The sequence below is a fragment of the Carcharodon carcharias genome, chromosome 7 (assembly GCF_017639515.1).
Source record: "Carcharodon carcharias isolate sCarCar2 chromosome 7, sCarCar2.pri, whole genome shotgun sequence".
In the NCBI taxonomy this organism is placed as follows: Eukaryota; Metazoa; Chordata; class Chondrichthyes; order Lamniformes; family Lamnidae; genus Carcharodon; species Carcharodon carcharias.
In genome coordinates, this window is record NC_054473.1 from 167,062,946 (window position 1) to 167,086,141 (window position 23,196).

At 40.9% G+C, this 23,196-nt stretch overlaps 1 protein-coding gene across 1 annotated transcript in view; it reads right to left on the reverse strand.

Annotated features, from left to right (window-relative positions):
- Positions 1–23,196, reverse strand: part of mphosph6 (M-phase phosphoprotein 6) — a 41,469-nt gene that overhangs the window by 13,753 nt on the left and 4,520 nt on the right. Inside the window, exon 2 of the mRNA XM_041191916.1 lies at positions 6,211–6,323. Coding sequence (XP_041047850.1) covers positions 6,211–6,323 — 113 coding nt within the window. The remainder of the gene's footprint in view (positions 1–6,210; positions 6,324–23,196) is intronic.

Consider the following 23,196-nt stretch of genomic DNA (forward strand, 5'->3'; position numbering starts at 1 on the left):
TTAAAAGCAGCATCTGAAAGAATGAGAAAGGGGGAGGTGATTGGGGGGCAGGGAGTGTGGAGAGAGACAGAAAGAGAGGGAAAGAGTGAGAGAGACATAGGGAGGTGAAATAATTTGGAGAGGGATTTCCAGAGCTTAGGGCCCAGGCAGCTGAAAGCATGACTGCCAAACTGGGGATGAGAAAGATGGCAGAAATGGAGGAGCACTTTAGTTCTCAAAGGCTTATAGAGCTGGAGGAGATTACAAAGATTGGGTGGGTGGGTGGCGGGGGGAGGTGTTGGAGAAATTTAAAAACAAGGATGAGAATTTTAAAATTGAGGCACTGCCAGACCAGGAGATCAACGTAGGTCAGCCCGCGCATGGGTGATGAGTGAACAGGATTTGGTGCAAGATACAGACAGCAGGGTTTTGGATGAGATGAGCACAAAGCTATGCAAGGTGGAAAATGGGAGGCCGGCCAGGAGTGCACTGGAGTAGTCATCTTGAGGTAACAAAGGCATGGATAAGGGTTTCAGCTGCAGTTAAACAGAATTAGCTTGAGGCTCCAAATTGAAACCATCCACCAAGGAAAGAAGCATGTTTTTGATATTCCTCTTATCAATATAAAATGTGAAAGAACATGGTTCTTCCTGTCACCTGTACTGTAACGGGCCTGGGCTGTGCCCCTTATTTGGATTTTTTAAAAAATCATTCATGGGATGTGGGCATCGTTGGCTGGGCCAACATTTATTGCCCATCCCTAAATGCCCGTGATGATGAGCAGCCTTCTTGAGCTGCTGCCATCTCTGTGGTGTGGCTACACCCACAGTGCTGTTAGGGAGGGAGTTCCAGGGTTTTGACCCAGCAACAGTGAAGGAACGGTGATATGTTTCCAAGTCAGGGTGGTGAGTGGCTTGGAGGGGAAATTCCAAGTGGTGGTGTTCTCATCTGTCTGCTGCCCTTGCCCTTCTACATGGTAGGGATCGTGGGTTTGGAAGGTACTGTCTAAGGAGGCTTGGTGAATTCCTACAGTGCATCTTGTAGATGGTACACACTGCTGCCACTGTGCATTGGTGGTGGAGGGAGTGATTGTTTGTGGATGGGGTGCCAATCAAGCGGGCTGCTTTGTACTGAATGGTGTTAAGCTTCTCGAGTGTTGTTGGAGCTGCACTCATCCAGACAAGTGGAGAATATTCCATCACACTCCTGATTCATGCCTTGTGGATGGTGTACATGCTTTGGGGAGTAAGGAGGTGAGTTACTCACCACATTCCTAGTCTCTGACCTGCTCTTGTAGCCACAGTATTTATATGGCTAGTCCAGTTCAGTTTTGGTGAATGGTAACCCCCCAGGATGTTGATAGTGGGGGATTCAATGATGGTAATGACATATTATGTCAAGGAGCAATGGTTAGATTCTCTCTTGTTGGAGACAGTCATTGTCTGGCACTTGTGTGGTGCTAACGCCACTTGCCACTTGTCAGCCCAAGCCTGAATATTGTCCAGATCTTACTTCATTTGGGCATGGGCTGCTTCAGTATCTGTGGATCATGACTGGTGCTGAACATTGTGCAATAATCAGTGAGCATCCCCACTTCTGACCTTATGATGGAAGGAAGGTCATTGATGAAGTAGCTGAAGATAGTTGGGCCTAGGACACTACCTTGAGGAACTCCTGCAGTGATGTCCTGGAACTAAGATGATTGACCTCCAACAACCACAACCACAATCATCTTCTTTTGTGCTCGGTATGACACCAAACAGTGGAGATTTTTCCTCCCGCCGATTCCCATTGACTCCAGTTATGCTAGGGTGCCTCGATACCACACTCGGTCAAATGCTACTTTGATGTCAAGGGCTGTCACTCTCACCTCACCTCTGGAGTTCAGGTCTTTTGTCCAAATTTGAACCAAGGCTGCAATAAGGTCACCCACCCCCACTAGGGCGAACCCAAACTGAGCATCAGTGAGCAAGTTATCGCTAAGCTCCGCACGATAGCACTGCAGCTGACCCCTTCCATCACTTTACTGATGATGGAGAGTAGATTGATGGGGCGGTAATTGGCCGGGTTGCATTTGTCCTGCTTTTTGTGCACAGGACATACATGGGCAATTTTCCACATTGCCAGGTAGAAGCCAGTGTTGTGGTTATATTGGAACAGCTTGGCTAGGGGCGCAGCAAGTTCGGGAGCACAAGTCTTCAGTACAATTGTTAAAATGTTGTCAGGGCCCATAGCCTTTGCAGTATCCAGCGCCTTCAGCTGTATCTCGATATCACGTGGAGTGAATTGAACTGGCTGAAGACCAGCATCTGTGATGCTGGGGATCTCTGGTGGAGGGCGAAATGCATCATCCACTCGGTACTTCCGGCTGAAGTTTGTTGCAAATGCTTCAGCCTTAACTTTTGCACTGAAGCGCTGAGCTCCCCCATCATTGAGGATGGGGATATTTGTGCAGCCTCCTCCTCCAGTGAGTTGTTCAGTTGTTCACACTATTCACGAGTGGATATGGCAGGACTGCAGAGCTTAGATCTAATCTAAAAACAAAAAAACTGCGGATGCTGGAAATCCAAAACAAAAACAGAATTACCTGGAAAAACTCAGCAGGTCACTTGCATTTCCCCCAACTTAAGTCTACTGCATTCGTTGCTCCCAATGTGGTCTCCCCTACATTGGAGAGACCAAACGTAAACTGGGCGACCGCTTTGCAGAACACCTGCGGTCTGTCCGCAAGAATGACCCAAACCTCCCTGTCGCTTGCCATTTTAACACTCCACCCTGCTCTCTTGCCCACATGTCTGTCCTTGGCTTGCTGCATTGTTCCAGTGAAGCCCAACGCAAACTGGAGGAACAACACCTCATTTTCCGACTAGGGACTTTACAGCCTTCCGGACTGAATATTGAATTCAACAACTTTAGGTCGTGAGCTCCCTCCCCCATCCCCACCCCCTTTCTGTTTCCCCCTTCCCTTTTTTTTTCTTCCAATAAGTTATAAAGATTTTCCTTTTCCCACCTATTTCCATTATATAAAAAAAAAACCCCACTAGAGCTATACCTTGAGTGCCCTACCATCCATTCTTAATTAGCACATTCGTTTAGATAATATCACCAACTTTAACTTTAACACCTATGTGTTCTATTGTACTATTGTCGTTGACATCTTTTGATGACCTGCTTCTATCACTGCTTGTTTGTCCCTACAACCACATCCCCCCCCTCCACCTGTCTCTCTATCTCTCCGCCCCCCACACACACACCTTAAACCAGCTTATATTTCAACTCTTTCTTGGACTCGAACTCAAGTTCTGTCGAAGGGTCATGAGGACTCGAAACGTCAACTCTTTTCTTCTCCGCCGATGCTGCCAGACCTGCTGAGTTTTTCCAGGTAATTCTGTTTTTGTTTTAGATCTAATCTGTTGGTTGTAGAATCGCTTAGCTCTATCGCTTGCTGCTTATGTTGTTTGGCACGCAAGTAATCCTGTGTTGTAGCTTCACCAGGTTGACACCTCATTTTTAGCTATGCCTGGTGCTGCTCCTGGCATGCCCTCCTGCACTCTTCATTGAACCAGGGTTGATCCCCTGGCTTAGGGGTAATGGTAGAGTAGGGGATATGCCAAGCCTTGAGGTTACAGATTGTGGTTGAGTACAATACTGCTGCCACCACTCTGCCCCATGCCCTTGATCAAATCGAGGGATCATCCCCCACCCCACACCATCCCCCACAACCCCACTACATCAGATGACATGCAGCCAATACAGTTTTACCAGTCGTGCAGGCCGCCTGTTGGCAGGCCCATCTGAAGCTGGAACAGGCCCTCAAGTGGACGTTCTTTGGCCACTTAAGGGACTCAAGTGGAGGTGGGACGGGTAGCTCGACCCATGGGCTTTTCTGTGCAGAACTTACTGAAGGTGACGGATATCAGTCTCGGCCCTAACCCACCAAATTCTCAGGCTGGCCCGCCTCCTTCCTTGCCTCCAGCAGAGACAGAAGATTCTGCCCGTTGTTTATCACAAACTGGATGAATGGGGTCTGTTAACTAGTCCATTTATATTATACCTCCCTCTGTAATCCTTGATGACTGCAGTTCCTTGATAACTTTCCTCTACATGCTTAAAAAAGTCTCTGTCACCTAGTAAACAATAAGATCATCAACATAGAGGATGAGATAAATAGCTGTTAGTACTACTACTACAGTACTCTAAAACTGCTTCTATACTGTTACTGTTACAGTTGAGTTCATAGAGATTGTCGTCTCCTAGTTCACAAAAAATTGCATCTATAAATCTGCCACAAGGACAAAGGAGTCAGATTTATCAATGTACGTGTCAAGAGCTAGATTATGGATGATGGTCTCCTGATATCTGAAACACAAGTGTACATTATAAATGGTTGTAGATCTAGTGCTGAACTATTTATCTTACACTACCCACAGTTTCATGCTCACTTTGGTTTTGGAGAGTCCAGTCACACTGGTAGAACTAAAAGCCAAGGCAAGCTCGTGGTGATGTTTTGGTGGTAATGTAATAGTATCATAATACATGCACAAACTGATAAACTCTGGAGGAATTAAAATTCCAAACTTCATCCCTGGAGGAATAACCAACCATTTCAGTGATTATTGAAAATGTCCCTTCCTTAGCCCTGAATATTGCTCTTTGGGATCCAATCTATAAAAAACTGTGTTTACACCCCTATCTAAAATCTGCAGATTACGTCTAAAACCACCAAATGATCAAGCTAGACAGTAGGGCTGTCATCCTCCGCCATTTCCGCCAACTCCAGCATGATGCCACCACCAAACACTTCTTCCCTTCACCCCCCGGCAGCATTCCGCAGGGATTGTTCCCTCCGGGACACCCCTTACACCTTAACCCCCTCCCACGGCACCTTCCAAAGCAACCGCAGAAGGTGCTACACCTGCCCCTTTACTTCCTCTCTCCTCACCATCCATGGACCCAAATACTCCTTTCAAGTGAAGCAGCATTTTACTTGCAATTCCCTCAATTTAGTCTACTGCATTCGTTGCTCCCAATGCAGTTTCCTCTACATTGGAGAGAACAAATACATACTGGGTGACCGCTTTGCAGAACACCTTCGGTCAGTCCGCAAGCATTACCCAGACCTCTCTGTCGCTTGCCATTTCAATACTCCACCCTGCTCTCATGCTCACATGTCCGTCCTTGCCTGCTGCATTGTTCCAGTGAAGCTCAACGCAAACTGCAGGAACAGCACCTCATCTTCTGACTAGGCACTTTACAGTCTTCCGGTCTGAATATTGAGTTCAACCAATGTTAGATCATGAACTCTATCCTCCATCCCCACCCCCTTTCCGATCCCCCCCTCTTTTTTTTCCAATAATTTATATAGATTTTTCTTTTCTCACCTATTTCCATTATTTTTAAATGTATTTCCATCCATTGTTTTATCTCTACCTTTTAGCCTTTTTTGATTCCTTCACCCCACCCCACCCCCACTAGGGCTATCTGTACCTTGCTTGTCCTGCTTTCTACCCTTAATTAGAACATTCCTTAGATAATATCACCACCATCAACACCTCTTTGTCCTTTTGTCTGTGACATCTTTTGGTTATCTCCACCTATCACTGGCCCCTTATCCAGCTCCACTTGTCCCACCCCCCCTTAAACCAGCTTACATTTCACCTCTCTTCTATTTTTACTTAGTTCTGTTGAAGAGTCATTTGGACTCGAAACGTTAACTGTGTGCCTCTCCGCAGATGCTGCCAGACCTGCTGAGTTTTTCCAGGTATTTTTGTTTTTGTTTTAGACAGTAGAGCTATCTGACCTCAAATCCATTTACACATATTCAGTGTTGTCACTGTAACCTTAATTAGGCTGGATTGTTGTACAGCATGTTAGTTTGAAGTCACACACAAATTGCTAACTATCAAAAGTGTTAGCTACCTAACAAAATACACTGTTGTTTTTATGTTGATACTCAACAAAATTGCATTCAATAGCATCATTGAGAATGTTAAAATAATTTTTTGTTAATAAATTTGTTCACTATAATAGTTACATGAATTGTTTAATACCCAAAATATTCATCACGAATAAAAACCAACACTAAAATATATTTTTAAGTCTCTGAACTTCCAAATTGACTACATAATTATTTTTGAATTCCTCAAACTAACCTGAAATTGCTTGGGAAGAGATGATACAACTATACCCAAGCAGAATTATTAATGAATCCTCAAAGAATTGTTTACTTACTCTTTTTCTTTCAATTCTGGTAAATCCAAATACCAGTGCTCATCACTAATTATCTTCTTTTCTTCTTCTTCCAACTGCTTCTTAGTTTCTGTATCCAAACTCCTCTGCATAAACTAAAAGCAAATAAAAAAAAATGAATTCCTCTAAAAAATTTAAATTAATAGCTTTAATTTGTGGATTTGAAGTACAACAAAGCCAAACACAGAGTTAGGAGTGATTTCATGATGATCCATGCCATTTTGTATTCCTATCAATGCCTGAAAGTCAGTATCCTTCGTATATTATTTTGACTTCCTTACTGGCAATTTGAACACAGAATATAGCTACAGCATGACCTATGGTAGAAGTAAAACACTGACAAAATTATTAATCTCAAACTCTTTTCCTTTTTAACCGAATTAAAACTCAATTAAGTAACATCTTAGGAGCAGTATAGACTAAGATCACTTCTGAACAGATATCAAAAGTCACAGATGTTGAAAACAAATCAAAGTAATTCAAACTACAGTTACAGCACAATTTTTGTTTTTTCTAAACTGTAACAGTGTATGTAAAAGATCTCATGGATAATTCAAAGAGCAGGTGAGTTATCGATTCCTGACCAACAATTCTCCCTCAACAAACAGCATCAAAAACAGATAACTTTTTACTTTTAACTTTTCACCACCTCATTGTTGTTTGTGGGGCTTCACCGTGCACAAAAACTGCTGCTGTTACCTACAATACGACAATGACAGTGTTTCAAAAGTAATTAATTGCTTGTCAAGTGTTTTGACTGTGCTGAGAGCATAGAAGTTGCTTTTTAAAAGAAAGTTTACCGTCATGTTTCTAATTAAATATGCTGCAATATTGATTATAAAGTAAAACTGTTGGCCAATTTTTCATTGGTTTAATCAACCTATTCTTAATTTCTTATTTTAAAAGCACATTATGCCAACATTTAAGGAAAAATTGAGATTATCTTGTGCTTTATGAAGTGCACGTGACGGTCAAGGAAATTTGTGTTCATGACTCAGTACAGCTTTCAGGGTACTTAAAGTGAAAATCACTGTGCATCCAGACCACAGTAACAACTTACATTAATAGAGTGCTTAAACATTCCAAAGCACTTCACAAAGGCATTATAGAACAAAATACGATACCAAGCTACATAAGAAGATATCAGGGCAAATGATCAAAAGCTTAGTCAGAGAGGTAGGTTTTAAGCAGTATCTTACAGGAGAAAAGTGAGGTAGGGAGGCAGAGGTTCATGGAGGAAATTCCAAAGGTTAGGGCATTGGCAGCACAAAGCACGACCACCAAAGCGACTAAAATTGGGGATGTTCAATATATCCGAATTAGATAAGTGCAGTGATCTTGGAAGTTGATTACAGAGCTGGAGATTACAGAGATAGGGAGCAGTCAGATCATGGTGAAACTTGAAAACAAGATGAGAATTTTAAAGTCAAAGCATTGCATAACCAAGAGCCAGTATAGGTAAGTTAGAACAAGGGTGGTGGGTGAAAGGGATTTGCTGCACGTTAGGGCATGGGCAACAGCTTGAGATGATCTCATGTTTACACAAGGTGAATGTGGGAGGCCAATCAGGAACACGTTAGAAGGGTTCTGCTGAAGGGTCATGAGGACACGAAACGTCAACTCTTTTCTTCTCCGCCGATGTTGCCAGACCTGCTGAGTTTTTCCAGGTAATTCTGTTTTTGTTTTGGATTTCCAGCATCCGCAGTCTTTTGTTTTTATCACGTTAGAAGAGTCAAGTCTAGAGGTAGTAAAGGCATGGATGATGCAAGCGGGTATAATTTAAAATTGGAGCTAAGCCACTTAGGAGTGAAACCAGGAAGCAACTTTTTTATTTACACAAAAGGCTGGTTAATTAAAATTTTCAGATGAGCGCAAATTTTTTTTAAATTTGGTATGGCTACCAATGGATGTGAAGCAAATATAGATAAATGGAGGTAACAATGCATGGATGAGGATTTCAGTAGCAGAAGAGCTGAGTGAGGTAGGGACACAGGTGATGTAACGGGGTGGAATTAGGCAGTCTTTGTCACGACATGAATATGTGGTTGCAAGTTCATTTTGGGGTCAAATATGACACCAAAGTTGTGAACAGTCTGATTCAGCCTCAAAAAGTTGTCAAAGAGAGGGATGGAGTCAATGGCTAGGAAGCAGAGTTCGTAATGAGGGCCAAAGGCAATGGCTTTATTTTTTGCTATATTTAGTTGGAGGGAATTCCTGCTTATCCAACACTGGATGTTGGACAAGCAGGCTGACAATTTAGAGACAGTGGAGAAGAGGGAGTGGTGGTGAGGTAAGCTGAGTGTCGTCAGCATACATGTGGAAACTGACATGTTTTCAGATGATGTCGCCACGGGAAACAGATAGATGAGAAATAGGAAGTGGAAGTGGCCAAGAACAGATCCTTGGGAGACACCAGAGATATTGCACAAGTGGGAAGAGAAGCCATTGATGGCTGTGTTTAGATAGATAAGAATGGAACCAGGCAAGTATAGTCCCCCCAGCTGGATGTCGGTGGAGAGGCTTTGGAACAGGATCGTGTGATCAACCTTAAGAAAGGCTGTAGACAGGTCAAGGAGGATGAGGAGTGATAGCTTTCCTGTGTCATCATTAAATAGAATATTATTTGTGACTTTGATAAGAGCTGTTTCGGTACTTTGTTAGGGACAGAAACATGACTGGAAGGATTAAAACAGTGAATTTCGAGAAAAAAGGGCACAAATTCTGGAGCCGACACCAAGTTCAAAGACTTTGGAGAGGGAAGGCAGATTGGAGATGTTCAAGTCTGTGTCGCTTGGACTTAAAGAAGCAGATATGAGGGCCATATCAGGAGGAGTGGTCAGGATGAAAGAGTAATGGTTTTAATGTGATGAGCACATTGAAAGTGGAGGTGAGGATATGGTTGATCAGATCGGTAGTTGTAAAAATGTGGTGAGTGGAAACCAAAGGTTAGGCATTTGGGATTTTTCCAGCCATACATACAAAAGGAATGACTGGGATGTGGGTAGAGAGCAATACAAGGAAGTAATAAGAGATGAACGCATTTGTGATTGACCTGATAGGAGTAGCGGGTCACGTGAGATGGCAAGGTCGAGGGTGACCATGAATACAGGTGGGGTAGTTTGCATGGAGGGAGAGATTAAGGAAGAATAGGAAGGCTGTAAACATAGAAAAGAGAGAGCATGTTGAATTGAGATGGAGGTCAAAATCACTCAGGCTGAGGGAGGAAAACAGTGAAGACCATTGAAAAAATAGGCATGGCATTTGGGTGGCGATAGAGGACAAGGATTTGAAATGAGACATGTGAAAGATGGAACTAGGTGAGATGGTCAAAGGAAGAGAAAAAGTGTCAGAAGGGTAGGAGACAGATCAAGGTATGATTTGATGGTAGGAGCCAGGCCACGACAGTCTAGGCAAGGCAAGTAGTTAAAACCAAAGCCAGGAAGGGAGGCTTCATTTAGGGGTATGGTTTCCGTCAAGACCATGATGCCAGCATAATCATCCACAGTAAGCTCATGGATTGCAAGGGCTTAGTTCACAAGTGAATGTACATACATTCCGGAGAGAATTGTGGAGTGGGGAGATGGTAGCTGAACCACTGGTTGAGTCCACAGAATCAGCACTGGGCGGAGTGGGTTTAACAGGGAGGAGATTGGCAAGATCTGAAGAAGGTTGTCAATGGAGTAGGCTGATTGCTGCTTGCGAGGAGGCAGCAACAAGTACCTGGATGGGCCCTTTAAAAAAATACCAAGAGAGGCACAGAGGGAAACTGCTGGCTTATCTAAAAGGGAGTCCAAAAATGGGATGGCAGCAGGCAAGTAGGAAGGTCGAAGCGTATTGAAGGGTTGGGGTAGGGATTTGGAGAGGGGGAGAAATTAAAGTGTGTATAAATGACAGAGAGAAGGGTCTTGGGATGGGTAGAGAAAATGGTAGTGAAAAGAGGGAGCATAATAATAAGGTGGAAATGGAAGTGATGGGCTCGATGGTAGCCAAAATATGCACATGAATGAGCATAGAGAAAACTGTTACATAGACATGGTAACACAGCATTAATTACAATGCATATATCTTAGCAGTAAACTGAGAATAAGGAGACAATCGGAGAGAGTCCAGTGTTAAAGTCATAAGTTCTGTAGTGGGTTAAAGTTCACATGGGTAGATGGAGTCAACATAGAGCATCAACAAATTGTTCAAGTTCAGAGGCAGCTGCGATGGGTCGAGTGAAGTCCAGAAGCTATTTGAACAGTACAGTGTCAAATGTCGCATTGATGGAAGAATTTCCAATTTGAATGAAGATCCAGGAGGCACGAATCAGTTGATGGTGGCAGAAAGATGGTGGCACAGTTGGAGGTCACTATACAATCCAGAAGCAGCAGAGAGATGTGCTTCCATCCAGAACAAAGTAACTCTGGCCAATGTAGCTGAAGCTAACAAACCAGAAGAACTAGTCCAATCATAGGCTCAGCAGGACACTTGAGTCCGCAGGACACTTGAGTCCCTCAGATCCTACATCACAGCAGCAACGGATGAAGGGCTCAAGCTGATTAAAGTTACTTTAAAGTACAATCAAAGATATAGCAACTGAGGCTTGCAAGACAATCCTGTGTATCCTGTCCAGAAGTGTAGTCTCGGTGATGTCCAGAGAAGTCCAGGAGTTTGAAGATTCAGCGCTCATTGAGGAAAGCAGTGAGCAGATTTGATAGGGGGATGGGCAATGCACGTTGAAACTAACAATTAATTTGAAATTTGGGCTAAAATGCACCCACTTTGGAGCTAGGGGAATGGGGGGTGATTTAGGGAGAAAGGGCCAAGATTGGCAGCAGTTGGCCAAGGATGAATAGAGGTGCACAATGAGGAGCTCCCTAGGGAGCTGACTGCAAAGAATCATCTTGGGGAAAAAAGTTAATCAAGAATAACTCAGGCGATGCCTGTGAGGATAACGGATTTTCATTGTGAAGCAGGGACGAGGGGAAAAGGAAAAGAGATAGAATCAAGTTAATTTTTTTTATAACCTTTTGGACATGGAGTATACATTATTACTATGGATGTCCAGGCACAGAATAAGGAATTTTTTTTTCATGAACTGCATTTATGGTTTAACCTAGTTAAGAATCTGATATTTTTTCAACAAATCTTGCAAAGATTTTCAACTGTATGAAATAAAACAAAAAATTTACAAGAGCAAAATAGTGAAAATGCTGGAAATCTGAAACAAAAACCAGAAAATGCTGGAAATACTCAGCAGGTCAGATAACATCCATGGAGAGAAACAGAGTTAATGCTTCAGGTCTGTGACTTTGATGAAAGACCTGAAATGCTAACTCTGTTTCTCCCCACAGATGCTGCCTGACCTGAATATTTCCTGCATTTTCTGTTTTTAAATCACAGAATCCTAACGATGCAGGAGGCCATTCAGCCCATTGTGTCTGCACCAGCTCTCTGAGCATTTTAACTTAGTGCCAATCTCCTGCTTTTTCCCCATAACCTTTCACATTGTTTTTATTTAGATAATCATCCAATACCCTCTTGAATGCCTCAATTGAACCTGCCCTCACCACACTTCCAGGCAGTGCATTCCAAACCCTAACTACTCACTATGTGAAAAAGCTTTTTCTTACCTCATATTTGCTTCTTTTGCAAAACACTTTAAAACTGTGCCCTCTGGTTCTCGATCTGTTTATGAGCAGGAACATTTTCTCCCTATCTACTCTGTCCACACCCCTCATAATTTTGAAAACTTCTATCCAGTCTCCTCTTAGCCTTCTCCTCTCCAAGGAAAACAGTCCCAACTTCTCCAATCTTTCCTCATAACTGAAGTGTTTCATCCCTGGAACCATTCTCATAAACCTCTTCTGCACTCCAATGCATTTACATCCTTCCTATAGTGTGCCACCCAGAACTGTACACAAAAGTCCATCTGAGGTCTAACTAGTGCCTTATATAAGTTCATCATAACCTCCCTGCTCTTGTACTCTATACCCCTATTAATGAAGCCTAGAATACTGTATGCTTTAGAAACAGCTCTCTCTACCCGTCCTGCCACCTTTAATGATTTATGGAAATATACACCCAGGTCTCCCTGCTCCTGTACACCCTTTAGAATAGTACCCTTTATTTTATACTGTCTCTCCATGTTCTCTGTAAGCGGTTCTAAATCTGATCTTTATGTACAACAGGTCAAATAAAATACTGGGGTCAAACTCTTTGCATACTACCTTAACCCTCCCACTTTTTAATTTTTTAAAAGAATACCTAATCTGTTTTTCCAGGCTACATGTGTTTGCAATCCCTCAACTGTTAAACTCTTTCTTTCTGTGTCTGCAGACTGATTTGAAAATTGATGGCAAATAATGCTGCAAAAGTGCATAATCTGCAATTAATTTCCTGAATAACAGAAAACTGAAAATAAAAACTGAAAAAGATATCAATCATTTTTTTCAAAAATCACTAATTGCCTTTAGTTGAACAGCTTCCAGAACGATGCAATCCAACTCATGTATATTAAGTAAAAAAGTGCAGAAACTACAAGTTATGCAGCATAAGTAAAGAAGATAACAAAACCTGTATGATGCAATGAGACTTTTATCTGCAAGATACAGGCCACATCTACTATCCTTATGGTTAATAGGACAGCAGGTCCGAAAGCAGAATGGAAGATACTGTATCAGTAAGAATGCTACTCGAGTAATTGGCTTTTCACAGGTTAGCATCTGAAGGGTACACATGGCAGTTTTATAAGCCAGGTCAAGTGATATGTAAGGCAGAGGGATATATTCATGTATACTGTATTTGGAAGGGAAAAATATCTCTCTAAAAATGCAGAGGTTTCAGCAATGCAATAATTAAAAATAATTGACACTATCGATATTAGAAGTATTAAGTAGCTTCATTGTGCAAAAATCCTAGAAATATCCAGATTTCTTAAAATCTGCTATTGTAACAATAAAATATGTCCTACCTATATTAGCATTCGTCCTAGTTTTTGATAAATGGGCATGGCTTTCTGATGCATTCTAAGGGCTGACGATACTAATGTGTTGAAATGCTGATGGCTCTACAATTTCTGTCAAGCAATGTTAGCTTTGAAAATGCCTCATATGTTTAGGACATAAACTTTAATACAAAGCAATTACTGAGCATTCTAGCGTGCATGTAAAATTTATTAGTCAAATGCCACTTTTCAGAGATTTAGCTTGGCTAGCAGTCTACAATGAATAAATGTATTGCTTGAAATGATCAAACATCAACTGGACTCTTACTGATTTGAATGATCCAGGAATGACATATAGAGTAAGTAATTTACTTGAGGTCAGTTATGGATAAAATAGCTAATTTGTCATTTCATTGAATTCTCTGCCCGTTCATTCTGAGAGAGTACATTTTCATTTTAGGAAGCAGTTCCAGAAAGAGGTTGTTCATAATTACAACTGGACTACAAAACCTCAGTCGTCATATAATATGGATCAGACAATTAAGTCTTGCATTATGGATCAAGCAATTCATTGCTCATGGTATCACCATCTTGAGTATTATAGAGAAACAAGCTTGCAACACTATTTTCCTTTGCATGATTTCAATGTGAAGTTTTGTTAGTCTTCAAAGCTGATCAAAAGTGATTTGTCACCAAAGGCAGTATGTTTTCAAAGAATATGGCAAACTTTACCAATCTAAAGCTCCAAAAACAAAAATTTCATGCATTAAGAGTCCTGTAGGACATTTTTTTTGTTTTGAATTTGAACAATGCAAAATCAAAGAGCAAAAAATGCTGCAAATGCTCGAAACATTAAACAAAAATCAGTGCTTTGATAAAGGCCCGAATGCCTAAAACAGTAACTTGTCGGTTGGGCTGTCCATAGATGCTTACAAACTTGCTATATGCTTCACTATTTTATCTTTTTATTTCTAAAACAATAACGATGTGCTTTTGTTTTTTTCTACTTGTTACAATTACTGTGCCAATAAGTCATCAAAGCAGTTAATTGTGTCACTTCCTTAGGCTGGGTGATCTGCAGTATCATTAACTACATTTCTGATGATACATGCATCAGTATTTTTTGATGATAGCTAAGTTTAGATCTCAGCATTTCTCAACTTAAAATTTAGTTACTGGAATTAATTTTTAATTAAAATGGCCTCAGTTGGATTATTTTTTTTTCATATTCTTTCACAGGACGTGGGCATTGCTCGCTAGACCAGCAGTTTTTATTGCCCATCCCTAATTACCCCCAAGAAGGTGGTGGCAAACTGCTGCAGTCCATGTGGCACAGGCACACCCACAGTGCTGTTAGGAAGGGAGTTCTAGGACCCAGTGACAGTGAAGGAACAGCAATATAGTTCCAAGTCACAATATTTACAGCCACATGCTGCTCCTGGTCCTCTTCATTGAACTGCATTTGCCATATTGTCTCAACATCTCAAATTACTTCATACCATGAATTGCGTCTTTGGAAGTTTAGTAACTGATTCATAGGCAAAGTCCTTTCTTTGTTAAAATATACATTCAGTATTTAATCAGTATACTGTATTTGGTTTGAGTTATGAATATTTTGCTCACTTATTCATCTTTCCATATGAACTGCATTATTTGCTTTGGGTTTAGCATCCACATATTATTAAGGCAAGCTGTAAAAGTCCCTTTCATTTCCTATGCTCCCATGCCTCCCTGTTCAACTTTTTCAACCTGGAAAGATATGACCGTAGAATTAAAATTTTTCCTGTATAATGAAGTCACTTAGATTTTTTTCATCCTTCCAAGAAGGGGCACTGCTAATCTCTCCACTCCACTTGTGACAAGGAATTTAATAACTGTAGCAATGCATGTTCAAAGCTCATTCTCTGCTCAGTGATAGGTTTACTCAACCTCAATATTGGATCATACACAGAAAGAAGAAGTCTTTCCAGGAGATTTAGTTCCAGCTATTAAACCAACTGTTCAATAAATTATTGTGCACATTCCTGCGGTGGTAAAGGGTTGGGTGGTAATGCACTGTGAATTTTACAGCTAACTGCGGTACTAATCACATGACTAGCAAGAAGCTCCTGGTGTGTGCTGCTCACCAAGCAAGAGCTCAAACAACTGCTTTTCAGTTTTCTAATGATCAGCCAATAGCTCTGTCTTCTTGTGTCTGGGATGGGGAAAGTAAAGCCTTTTGACAATGAGGCATCTCCATGACATCAAGCCTGGGTGATGGAAGATTGGAATCAAGTCAATCTGCTGTGGTAAACTCAGTAATCTGATATGTGATCAAGGCAAATCTATAGCACTTCAGTGGACTGAACAACCACCCTAACTCACTAATGCAAATCAGAGGGTAGAACACTCAATCGGAGCTGGTTCTTTGTACTTCACTCCCTAAATAACCTCCCTAGCTAACCTAATGCTCTAATTGATAAGATGGTCCTAAAGTCAGCAAACAGTGGGAAGTTTACCATTGCTCTGCGATTATAGGCTGTTGGTTTTGGCTGATTAAACTCTAGGGGCCGGATTTTACCGTCAGTGAGAAGGGCCGGGGCCCACTCGCTGACGCGTAAAATGACGCGGGATAACGTTGGGCGGAACCCCCGATGTCACCCTGCACCATTTACATTTTCAGGAAGGCAGGGACGCAGCAAAATCAGCTGCGTGCCCGCTGACCTGTCAATGGCCAATTGAGGCCATTGACAAGATCAATTAAGCAATTAAAAGGACCTGCCCCATCCAACCTTAAGGAGCCCCGGCAGCAACTAGAAAAAACATGAAATCTCATCCCACTGGCGGGATGAGGTTTCAAGTAAGGTTTTAAAAATTTTAATAAAGTTGTTATGGAAATTATGAACATGTCCCAACTTATGTGACATTGTCAAATGAGGTGACATGTAAAGGATTTTTTTTCTCTATTTTTAAAAGTCGAGGTGATCTCCCTGCGGACGTCACGCTGGGCAGGCCTTATTTGGCCCGCCCATGCAAAATGCGACATAGCCCTAATCGCCGGTGGCGATCGGGTCCCCGCCCGCCCGCGATTGGGTCAGCTCTGCCCGCCCAACGAATGGAAAATTCAGCCCTAGTAGTATTATTGTGTACGTTTGGTAATTCTCAAGTTCTTTGTATTTTGCGTATGAGGAGCATGTATAGTCCTTAATGGGCAGACAGAAATCCTACAGAATTAAATAACTCAGTAACTTGAATCAAATACATGGTGATGGGTTTTACAGCCTCAAATACCCAAATGACCAAAAAAATACTTTTGACTATTTAATTTAGTTTGGTATACCACAAATATTTTTCATTTTTCTCATAACATGTTGTCATCGTACATTCACTTCATTTTTTTTCATTCAGATATGAAGTGAAACTTGCTTTATTGCATCCATAGGATATACAATGAATTTGCTTTGAAATGTATTTGCTGTTATGTAGGTAGGTAAATGTAACAGCCAATCTACACAGCAAATCTCCGCAAACAGCAAATAACACAAAACAACCCATTAATCATTTTTAATACAGTTCAGGGAGAAATGTTCAAAGGGAAAAAGAGATCTCCCTACTCTTCAAAATGATACTACAGAATTTTTTATGACCACCTAAAATGCCGATGTGTCACCTCTGATAATGGCTTTATGGCTTTTCAGCCTGTTTAAGTTGACACTTGTAAATTGCACTATGAAATTGTATCAAGGATTTTGTTTCTGTTGACAATAGCATAGAATCATTGAATACTACAGCACAGAACAAGGCCATTTGGCCCATCAAGTCTGCAGTGATCCTTTCAAAGAGCAATCAGTTAGTCCCACTCCCCCACTCTTTTTCCATATCCCTGCATTTTTTTTCTCCTCCAATTATTTATCTCTCTTTTGAAGGCTACTACCAATCTGTTTCCATGAGTCTCAGGCAGTGCATTCCAAATTCTAATCATTCATTGCGTAAAGATGTTTTCTCTCATGTTGTACAGCGAAAGGTCAACTCTAACACTGCTATAATAATAGCTACTGGGCATGTGGGTAAGGAGCTATGTCATAATGATGTCACTCAGAGAGAGAAGAGTGAGAAGAACCTAAAACAGGAGCAGTAGCTCTGTCTTGATGTTCTGTAATCTTGTATATAGTTAATTATGTAAATAAAAGCACTTTTAAGGAAAGACCTTACCCTCCAGCCAGATCTCTTGCTAGAGACCATCTTCCAAGGCAACCCAATAATAAGACATGTCACCTGTGATTCTTTTATCAATCAACTAAAATCTGTTTTTATTTTGCTTTGTACTCATATTCTATATTGTAATATCCATTTTTGTACATGCTTGCTGTAAAATGACTCAGTTGTGTTTTGCAGAGGAGCTTGGGCAACTTAATGTTGAATGAACAAGAATCAGTATTCAGTCAAAGTAGCCATTCAAACAAAACACATCTACGCTGAAATATGCAAGAATATAAATATATCTAGCACAATTAACATGCTATATCGCATCATGTTCGTAATATCTAATTAAGTTAAATACTATCACATCCTCTAGAAATGACGCATTAACACATGGCATATTTTTATGATTGTGAAGACAAAAGTAAGTGCAACCACAAATATTTTAGGTTTAAACAAAATGAATGACTTATCCCTTTCACCTCCATCCTCAAAAAAAATTGTACTGTAGACGTTTTGAACTGTTTTCTCATGCATTTATGCAGCTGTATCCAATTCACACACACAGTTCATATTGAGATAGTACAGAATTGTAGTCGCCCCATAATCATTAAGTTGCGCGCGAACATTGCAGCCACTTGAGAAGTTTCTAGAATTCACCCTTATATTTGCTGAGATACTTTTTGCCCCTATTAATAAATGCGGTAATTTATATTCTAATGAGCATTTAGTTCAAATCCATCCAATAAACAAACCTTAGGTAAGATTGTATATCAACTCAATTCTATACTTTTTGTAAACTGTGTATGCTTCAAAACATTTGAGATGTACTGCACATTACAAGGAAGAAAATATTTTTCACAAATAATTTCAACTGCAGAGTACCACAGGGATAGACAGTGATTAGCCTGCACAACAAGGGAAATATTGGACCTGAGATTATGTGGTCTTTATTCAATATTTTTGAATGCACTAAATAAGCTTTACTACACAATCACAGGGACTTACATGGGATAGTTTAAATTGATATACAGTGCTTGCTGATGGAAGCAGGCCATCCACATTATTAGAAGTACAGATGTCACATTCAGCAGTCTGTGCTTACACGCTTGTGTTCACCAGATAGTAAACCAGGATAAAATTTACTTAATGATTAAATGCAGATCATTGTGAAGTTGTAAAATTTTGTAAAAGAAAAGTGAGTGAAAGTACGTCAATAGTCTTAAGAATGCAGAAGCAGGAAGTGATGGGATACGTTCACATATAACTTGGTGCAGGTGCAGGTTGATCAGGCCATTAAAACGAAACAGGATTTTGTGTTAAATAAATAGGGACACTGAATATAAAAGCAAGGAAGTGATGTTGAATTTGTACAAAATATTGGTTGCTGTTATAGTGAAGATATTAAAGCCCTGGTTAGGATACAGAAAACCATGCATAACTAAAGAATGGAAATCTGTTTTGCACTCTAACATGAGTGATACATCATATAACCTGATTTGCCTTCCTACAGCCATCTCATATTGCTTTTGCTTGTTTATCAAGTTTTCTAGTATTACCTTCAAGTCTCCCTATTGGTCTGAACCTTTAACAGGAACCCCTGCACAATGCAATTTCCTACTCCATTTCACTCTCTTCCAGAACCTTCAAACTGGCGAACACCTGAGTCTTTTAATCATCTTATAATTCTCAAATATTAAAATGCAAATAGGATAGTACCGAGTCATGACTTCCTGGGTTTATGAAGAGGCATAGGAAGTTATGCTAAATCTATATAAAATAATAGTTCAGCTCCAGATGGAGGATTGAGCTCAATTCTGGGCTTTTTAGGGAGGATGTGAAGGCTTTAAGAATGATGCAGAAGAGATTTACTAGAATAGTTGCAAGAATGTTGAATTACAGTTACATGAATAGACTGGAGAAGCTGAGGTTGCTCGCCATAGGACAGAAACGAGCAAGAGGAGATTTAAGAGATGTTTAAAATCTGAAGGGTTTAAGTAAAGTAAATAAAGGCAAACTGTTTCCAAAGACTGAAGCACTGATAATGAGAAGGCACAAATTTAAGGTGATTAGCAAAAGAACCAGAGGCAACGTAAGCAAAAACTATTTTACAGAACAAGTGATGAGGATTTGAAGCCTGACAGGTGGATACAGATACAATGGTAGCCTTCAGAAAGGAAATTGGATGATTAATTGAACAAGGAAAAGGTTTCAGGCTTATAAGGACTAAAAACGGGGAAGTGAAACTAAATGGATTGCTCTTTGAAAGAACTGGCACAGGCTTGATATCCTCCTTCTGTGCTGCACTATAACTCTTATGATATAGACAGAGCTAAGTAATCCAGCAACCAATGGATCAGATCAAAGCTCTGCAGTCCTGCCACATCCAGCCGTGATTGGTGGTGGACATTTCAACAGCTAACTGGATGTTTACGCCTCCAAAAACATCTATAGATTCCATGATGGGAGAGCCCAACACATCAGTGCAAAACGCAAGACTGAAGTATTTGCAACCACATTCAGCCATAAGTGTCAAGTGGATGATCCATCTTGGCCTCCCCCTGAGCTCCCCACCATCATAAGTGCTAGCCTTCAGCCAATTTGATTTGATTCACTCCACGTGATATCAAGAAACTGCTGAAGGCACTGGATAGAACAAAGGTATGGGCCCTGACAACATCCTGGCTATAATACTGAACAGAACTCGCAATGCCCTCTTTCAATACAGCATCTACCCAACAATGTGAAAAACTGCCCAGCTATCAACATCCTGGGGGTTACCATTGGCCAGAAATTAAACCGGACTCGCCATATTAATACTACAGCTACAACAGCAGGTCAGGGGCTGGGAATTCTGTGAAGAAAAACTCATCTCCTGACTCCCAAAAGCCTTTCTACCATCTAAAAGCACAAGTCAAGAGAGTGATGGAATACTCTCCATTTGCCTGGATAAGTGCAGCTCCAACAACTCTCAAGAAGCTCAACACCATCCAGGACAAAGCAGTCCACTTGATTGGCACCCATCTACCACCTTAAACAGCAGTGTGTTCCAACTTCAAGATGCACTGCAGCAACTCACCAAGGCTCCTTCGACAGCACCTTCCAAACCCGAGACCTCTCCCACCTAGAAGGACAAGGGCAGCAGAATCGTGGGAACACCACCATCTGCAAGCTCCCCTCCAAACCACACACCATCCTGACCATTTCTTCACGATCTCTGGGCCAAAATCCTAGAATTTCCTTCCTAACAGCGCCATGGGTGTACCTATATCACATAGACCGCAGCGGTTCAAGAAGGCAGCTCACCACCACTTTCTCCAAGACAATTAGGGATGGGCAATATATGCTAGACTAGCTAGCAACGCCCACATCCCTTGAGAGAATAAATTTTAAAAAGCTATGTCCCATCCACAAAAAGCAAGACAAATCCAATCGGCTAATTACCGTCCCATCTGCCTATGTGCGATCATCAGCAAAGTGATGGAAAGTGTCTTTGACAATGCTATCAAGAGGCACTTATTGTTAATTAATTCTGGAGCCAGAAATAGGAAACCAGACACCAATCTTTCACTTAATACTAGATTTACTTACAGAATGCAACATTACAAATGTCTGCCTCCTCCCAAAAAACTCCCAGAAGTCACTCTTTATATCTTTTTTTGACACCAATCAAGCGCCCCATGTAAAAGGGCACTATCAATTTATCGTAACTAAAGCAAAAACTTTAAAGGAAACTTATCAAATCAAAATGTCATTCCCGGTGCCGATGATGCACTCCAGCACTGTTTCAAAAAATTCAATCAGGTTCGTCAGGTATAACCTACCTTTACCAATCCATGCTGGCTCTCTGTGGTGGACTGAAAATTTTCAAAGTGTTCATTCATCCTACTCTTCATTACTGAAGTTAGTAATTTCCCAACAACAGATGGCAGGCTAATGTTCAATGATTCCATGTTTTTCTTGCTCATCTTTCTTAAATAGCAGTGATCTTGGACAATTTATAGTTAGGCCATCTGCTATGTTCTAACCTACATCCTTTAAAACTCTGGGATGGAACCATCAAGTCCTGGGGATTAATCACTCTTTAATGCCATTATCTTCATTATTGTTATTTTACTTATGTTAATTTTGGTGAGTTACTGTCCTGATTTAATAGTTTTGTGGGGATTTCCAGAATGCAGACCTCTTACTCTACTGTAAATACTGGTACAAAGTTGTCCATTATTTCCATAATTTCACTGACAATATCACCGTTAGCAACTTCCAAGGGGCCCACATTTCTCCTACTCACACTCTACTTCTTAAGGTAATTGTAAACATAAGGACATAGAAAATAGGAGCAGAAGTAGGCCACTCGGCCCCTCTAGCCTTATCTGCCATTCAATAAGATCATGGATGATCTTGCTGAGTTTTGAATTCCACATTCCCATCTACCCCCTTTGATTCTCTTATAAGAATTTATCTACCTTTGCCTTAAAAATATTCAATTACCCCACCTCCACCGCTTTCCAAGGCAGATTGTTCCAAAGTCGCACAACCCTCAGAGAGAAATTTCTCCTCATCTCTGTCCTATAAGGGCGACCCTTAATTTTAAAACAGTGCCCTCTTGTTCTGGACTCACTCACAAGAGGAAACATCCTTTCCACGTCCATCTTGTCAAGACCACTCAGGATCTTATATACTTCAATCAAGTCATCCCTCACTCTTCTAAACTCCAGTGGAAACGAGCCCAGCCTGTCTAACCTATCCTCATAAGACAACCCGCTAATTCCAGGTAGCAATCTAGTAAACCTCCTCTGAACTGCCTCCAATGCATTTACATCCTTCCTTAAATAAGGAGACCAAAACTGCACACAGTAATCAAGGTACGATCACACCAATGCCCTGCATAACATCCTTACTTTTACATAAAAGCAAAAAACTGTGGATGCTGGAAATCCAAAACAAAAACAAAAATACCTGGAAAAACTCAGCAGGTCTGACAGCATCTGTGGAGAGGAACACAGTTAACACTTCGAGTACGTATGACTCTTCAACAGAAGAAGAGTCATACGGACTCGAAACCTTAACTGTGTTCCTCTCCGCAGATGCTGTCAGACCTGCTGAGTTTTTCCAGGTATTTTTATTTTTGTATCCTTACTTTTATATTCAATTCCTCTCATAATAAAGGATAGCATTCCATTAGCCTTCTTGATTACATGCTGTATCTGCATACTAACTTTTTGTGACTCATGCATGAGAACACTTAGATTCCTCTGCACCTCAGGGTTCTGCAGTGGTTCTGTGCTGATGTTGATATCCTTTGCTTTTTTATCATACTCCTGTTTTGTAGCTCTGACTACCTGCTTTGTCATCCTTTACTGTTCTTTGTATCTTCCCCATTTGCCAGGATCTATGCTTTTTTTGCATTTTTATACATTTAGTTTTAGGTTGCCTCTCCCCTCTTTAGCCAGCTATGACCATTTCTGGCAAGTCGAGTTCCTTCGTCTTAAAGGAATAAACCGATTCTGGATTACATTAAATACAACCCCCACTGATATTCTGTTGTTTAACCTATTAATGGATTTAGCCTAATTTATTGTGAGTAGTCTCTATCTCACTGCACTGAAGCCAACCTTACCTAAATTTAGAGCCTTAGTAGTCGTTTCATTTTTCTCTCTTTCAAACACTATGTTGAACTTGACCACATTATGATCACTTTTGGATAAATATCTCTGGGCCATTAGGCTTCTCCAAAACAAAAATCACAACCAACATGAGTAATTTAGCCACTTTGGAGACTTGGCATAACCAACCTGCACCTTGGCACCATCACTACCAAGTCCAAAAGTGACTGGAGCAAAGTTCCAGTCAGCGGTCTC